Genomic DNA, 6,000 nt, shown 5'->3' on the forward strand with positions numbered 1-6,000 from the left:
AGTTCCACACCTTTTCTTTTCTGCCAAAAACAAAAAAAATTAGTAAAACTGAGATTTTCTTCTATAAGAAACTAACATATCTTTGTAATGACAGTCTGATGCAGTGTCATAAAAAATCAGAAATTGAATATATATCTATATGTATACACACAAACCAAAAGTATATGAAAATAAATAGAATTTTTAAAATATTGTAGAACTTTCTGTACAGATGCCATCTGTTGGAATCAAGTTGGCGGGTTCGATGTCATAATGAAAGGTTTCACCAATCTTTATATTTTCTATACATCAGTTATGATCTTATAGTTGTTTTACCAAATGAAGGACCATGTTTTACAATTCTGTCTCATTAAGATGCATTGTTTTACTTTTTGGTTGGCATTTAGATTATAATAAGTACATGAATGCCAGATTTTACCTATACTTAGGATGGTGTCCATGGTCCATGTTAGGCAGCTATCCCATTTTGGTTTTAGGTACCTGGTGAGTTCTATTGAATGTGAATATGGAAACTGATACATATGATTGTTTTGTTAGGTTAGTAGATTTTATGCTTCTTATCACATTTTTTATTGAATATTGTTTGTTGTTCTCACTGATGAAAACACCCATATTTTGAATTTTAGATAGGAAAAATGCAAGTCAAGTGATGCCACATGTCATCGTGTGCATATAGGGTTGCAACATTAACACATCTTCAGATAATCCTTATTTTACTTGTTTCGTTTGACCATTCTCTTTTGATCAATTGAGCATTATTTGTTCCCATGTAAACGACGCTAAGAAAGGCTCTGGCCAATATTTCTATTGCTCTTGCTGCTTATTGGATCATTGTCACATAAAACACGTATTATTCGAAAAAAACATGTATAATACCCAAGAAATAAGTTAGCGATATAAAACAACAATTAGATGCGTCTTTTTTTAAAAAATGCTAGTAAATAAAAAACGTGAAAAAACACGTATTAAATGCAATTTTTCACGTTTTTTCGTATTTTTTGTTAATTTTTATTTTTCATAATTTTTAAGATTTATTAAATGTTTTCATTTTTTTTTATTTGCTGAGATTTTTCTGAGATATTCCCAAGATATACAACTTTGTCATATTATATCCGAGAAATTCATCGCCGTATAATACCCGTACACGATATATGTGACAATGATCACAACAAACCTGATGAAAGGAGAGAAGACTTTCAATCTTTCTACTTTAAGACATAGTCAGGTCGATATAATTAGACAACGCTCGCATGGTAGAGAGGTTTGCAGCACCGACTATAGAGGAAAAAAGCCTCTCAAACTACTTGATTCTTTGAACTTTGAAGGCTTGTTAAAAGCCAAAAAAGAAACTTAGAAAAGGAGTCTAATGCTGCTAAATGCACTAGGAAACTTAGCAAACTATCTTAAAGAAACACTCTAGTAAGATAGGAAACCAAGCTAAAATTATACAAGGACGATAATTGGCAACTAACCAATAAATAAGGAGAAGGAGGAGCTATGTATAGAACCAATATGTCAAAAAAGAATCGTAAATCGGTCAGTGCAAAGCCCTCCTGTTTAAGCTAGTTCTCCTGAAAATCAAAGCAATAAGGTCTTTTCAATGTCGTTTGATATATTTTTGCAAATCAGTTTTCGTCTTAATGAAAAAGTTAGCAAGAATAGGTTCTAAGGTAAGGTGGACAACAGGTGAAGAGAAAAGTTGGCCGACACAAGGCAGCGACTAGTTCTGCAAAACTTGCTATTAGGGGCTGCGGTGGAGAGAGCCCCCTTCAGATCATTTCCAAAACAAAGAAACAAAAACAAAGATAAGTGCAAAGAACATGGTAAGCTCTAGCAATCAGTAAACATGTTCCACTATGGCTAGTAAGATAATGCAGTTTAGGAAAACCAGAAGCAGAAGAAGTCGGTACAGATGGATCACAAAAGAAATGCGGCATATTAAAGCAACTAAGTCAGAGATCATGTACATCAATGAATTCGTTATTGAAATCGTGCAAGTCACCGACCAGAAAACCAGAATTGGAAGTCCTATCTGGCCATAATCGAGGACATGGCCCATGGGCACCTTCGGTTAGAGGACAGCTATGCTTCAGCCCAAAACGGAAAAAAGAAAAAGGAGGAATAAAGGGGCTGCCAATGCGGCCCCTCTGTGCGTCCGCCATGGCCGCTGCCAACAGACACTTCAGGTTAGGACGAGAGAGAGAGAGAGAGAGAAAGAAATGGCAGGGAAGACAGAAAGAGGGCCTTACCCACTATCGGGGAGAGAAAGAGTTGAATCAGGGCTGCAATGGCCGCTACTTGCACTGCTAACAGGTGGACGAAGAAGAAGAGGGCGACCTTATGGGGAGGAGGCCAGGATGGTTTCTTTGCGCAAGGGAGAAAGCTTCGCAGGCACGGGAGAAGAAAAATTCATGGACGGTTCAGAATTCCGATTTCGAAATTAAAATGAGATCCCCAAACTCAGTTTTTGTCTCCAAATTTCCATTCTGGAATGGGTCCTCAATTATGGAATCAGTCTTTGATTAAGCGATTCCCATTTCTTTAAAAAATAGAAATTTGATTCCACAATTCCTGCTAATCAAATGACCGCTAGTGATTTCGGCAGTGGTAGAGCAAGAAGTGCCTCCCATGTAAAGAGTATCACTTTTGTTGGTTGTAATGCTATGGTTATATGAAAATTTTGGAGGTTCAAAATGATGCCATTCACTTATGAAGGGTGGGCGCCGGGCCGGAAAACTCAGCCCGTGTCCAGGTTTGAGCCGAAAACCCGGCCGGGCTTGGGTCCGATGGACCGGCTTGAGGAGGCCCGACAGCACCTGATCTGACCCGATAATTTTTTTAAAAATAATTTATTATTATTATTAATATATATTTTATTATGAAAAATTTATTTTATATTCAAAAAAAATTATTTTGTATTTAAATTTTTTTTATTATAACTAAGTCAGGCCAAACCGAAGATGGGTTTGGTGTATCGGGCCCATGCCTGAGTTTCAGCCCAAACCCAGTTCTTGCCAAGTGGGGCCGGGCCGGCCTGATGCCTACCCCTAATTCAAGGGGATTTAATTGAAGCATGTTAAGTCAAAATTTTGAATTGTCTTACAATCAACAATGACCAGCTATAAAGTCGGGAACTCAAACTAAGTTCTTTTGTTCCCATTCTCCCCTTGATTTTCATTTGAGAGAGTTTTTAGAATAAAATAGATTGAATCCCCGTCTGATTCAACTCAATCAGTAGGATAGAAAAAGGCTCCTTAGAAGGACAAAAGCATAAAAATTTAAAAAGCTTTTTCTAAATGACAATTTTAAGGGCAAGCTGCCCTTGTAGAACGAAGTTGATTCTTGGAATGTCGGATCTACTTCACACTGTCCTCAAAATGTGTATTGTTCTGTTTAGAGGGGATTTTTGTGTTCTTTTGCTCTTGATCATGTAGGCTAAAGGCCAAGCCATGTGTATGTGGTGGGGAAGAGAGAGAGAGAGAGAGAGAGAGAGAGATTAACACACAACACATACTTCATATAATTCACCAACATAGTTACACATACGGCGCAGAACATGGGCTATAACACCTTTAACCAACCACTAGCTCTGGGACTAAACTGAAGGACTCTTCTTTAACACATAGAACAAACAGCACCACGGTCATACTCATGGCACCTCTCTGCTTAGCCACACTGCTAAAGCTTATTTCATATCCCTAACAACCAGACACAATGATAGTACAATACCAAATACGACAGAAATCAACCACAAATCTAAAGCTTCAATTTCTGTTATATCACTTGTCTTACTAGGCCAGGCATGTTACCAAGGTACCTTCCTCCATCTCTTCTCCACATTCCTCTGCTTCGTAGTAAGCAAGCAGGCCCCTCCTCTCCGGGTCAACAACTTTCTCTCCAACGATCTCAATGGACTTCTTTGGAACAGATTTTGGGGCGCAGACTCCATTCTTTGCAGAGAAGCTCTGGTATACCAGGCAGCCTCCCCCCACAAGCTCATGCTCCACCACCTTACCACAGGCATAGCCCATCATCCCCTTCTTTGCAGACATCTTAGCAATTGGGCTTGTCGAGTCACAGTGGATTGCAATGGAGAATTCTGCTGGCTCGAAGCAATTGAGCACACGGCCGATCATCGCCTCCAGTTCCACTGCATTCACAGCTTTCCTGGCGTCAACCACATCAACAAACTCGAAGCTAGCATAGCTGAACCCGTCCTCCGGAGTGACATGAATGGTGGACAGAGCGCTGCCATTGATGGAATTCATGGAGTACCCGCAAGGCTCGAACTCAAAGTCATTGATTTCAAAGTCGGGGAGGATGTTGGCAATCCCAGAAGCGCTAGTCATCGTCTTTCCCGAGCTCCCATTGTTGTTGAAAAACACAGATGCTCTTTCCCTGCTGAGCTTTGTCATGCACATCTCCATCGTCATTGGCACAGCAGCCATGGACTCAATCGAGGACCAGTAGATGTGCCAGTTACGGGCGGGGTCACCGCCGTCTATCACATAAGCATCCCCGGTCTTCCCGAACAGCTTGGCAAAGTGACCGTCAAGCACAGCAACCTCCTCAGAGAAGCTGGAGTGCGGCGAAGGCTGAGCTTCGGGGAAGATGAACATTCCTCGGGAATATTTGACAGAAATAGGAGCGAGGGACAGACTGCTCGCGTGCTTCAGTATGATGGGAATCGAGCGCAGAAGCTTGGTGGTCCCGCAGGTCTTGATGATGATCTTGTAAGGGTGGATGAAGAGGCTGGACTCAGACAGGACGTAGGAGTCCATGACACTGTTGGACAGATTGTCCACGATGGTGCATTCTGCAGCACGGAGGAACTCATCAATCTGAGGACGAGCAAGCGCCCTGAGACCCTTCCCCTGAGGGTCAGCGAAAACAGAGGGCTCGCGGAAGATGATTTCGAGCCGCTTCTCGTAACCTTCGAATCCAATGGCAGACATTTTTCCTTTTTCTTTCAGTAACAGGTGCTTAAAACTTGCGCGTCTGAGACCAGTTGCAGGAGAGAAGGGGAAGAAAGGGCAGAAGGGAAAAGAAGAAGACTTTTTTCTCCCGGCCGAGGTAGACAAGTTTCCTACTGAAAACTGAACAAAGTGAAGAAATCAAAAAGACGTCCTACTCTACGGATGGAAACTAGCTTTGGGGAATATCAGGATGGCTTCCTTGCGCACTGCAAAAGAGAAATTGAACCCGAAATTAGGCCATGAAAACGGTAGAAAGATAACAGAGAGTGCTGCTAAATCGGAGAGCAGAGGAAAAGAAAGAAGGGGAGTATGTAACATACGTTGGAGTAGGCAGCAGATTGGAACTTCTTGATGCCACCGTTTGGTCGGAGGTCTTCAATGCTATAGCCGAGAGGAGCTTCGTACATCAAGGAACTACTACTGGACTTCTTCTTGAGGCCACTCTCCATCACAACATTCACACGTCCTGTGCACAGAAAGGAGAGTAAGCTGCAAATACTTAGCCACATTGAATCAATGAAACCCAATAGTTTCAGGCTTTCAGCTATCCATCCTTAGAAAGGAGAATTTGAAAACTTGATCCGGCGAAGAACTAAACTTGGGTTTCCAAATCTCTTAAAAGAGCCAAAGGGATTGAGAAAGCAAGAATGATCTTGCAGAGTTGCAGGAAGCAAAGACCTGATCATGAAGAGCGTTTACAACTATAGTTCCAACAAATAGATAGGTGATGGGTGGAAGGAGAAAAAAAAAAGGAAAAAAGAAAGGATTATCGTTCCTAAGTTTACAAAATGTTCGAGAAGCCATTAAAGGCTTAAAAGGCATCTAAAAAGAGATGTAAGGACAATGAGAAACGAAGCAGAAAGTATGTTTACGAAACCATTCTGCAGCGAGTCGAAGAATGAAGTTAAAACTCGAAAGAGGAAGCAAAACAACACGCAAAAACCGAACACAAAGAGAAACACAGAGATTGAAAACTCACAGGAAATACAAGATGTGGATTCACCCTTGGCGTCAGAACAATGAT

At 41.1% G+C, this 6,000-nt stretch overlaps 1 protein-coding gene and 1 long non-coding RNA gene across 3 annotated transcripts in view; both read right to left on the reverse strand.

Moving 5' to 3' along the window:
* The window catches only part of LOC116253744 (uncharacterized), a 31,304-nt gene extending 28,692 nt beyond the window's left edge, over positions 1 to 2,612 (reverse strand). The window contains exon 1 of one of the 2 annotated variants that reach the window (XR_004172523.2): positions 2,250 to 2,612. This is a non-coding gene — a long non-coding RNA (uncharacterized LOC116253744). The remainder of the gene's footprint in view (positions 1 to 2,249) is intronic. The other variant, XR_004172522.2, reaches the window with a different exon arrangement.
* Positions 2,613 to 3,496: 884 nt separating this feature from the next.
* LOC116253141 (S-adenosylmethionine decarboxylase proenzyme-like) lies at positions 3,497 to 5,156 on the reverse strand. The gene has a single exon (XM_031627919.2). It carries the CDS (start codon positions 4,953 to 4,955, stop codon positions 3,792 to 3,794), a length of 1,164 nt encoding a protein of 387 aa, XP_031483779.1. The 5' UTR covers positions 4,956 to 5,156; the 3' UTR covers positions 3,497 to 3,791.
* Positions 5,157 to 6,000: the final 844 nt, after the last annotated feature.

The sequence above is a fragment of the Nymphaea colorata genome, chromosome 4, assembly GCF_008831285.2.
Source record: "Nymphaea colorata isolate Beijing-Zhang1983 chromosome 4, ASM883128v2, whole genome shotgun sequence".
Lineage (NCBI taxonomy): Eukaryota > Viridiplantae > Streptophyta > Magnoliopsida > Nymphaeales > Nymphaeaceae > Nymphaea > Nymphaea colorata.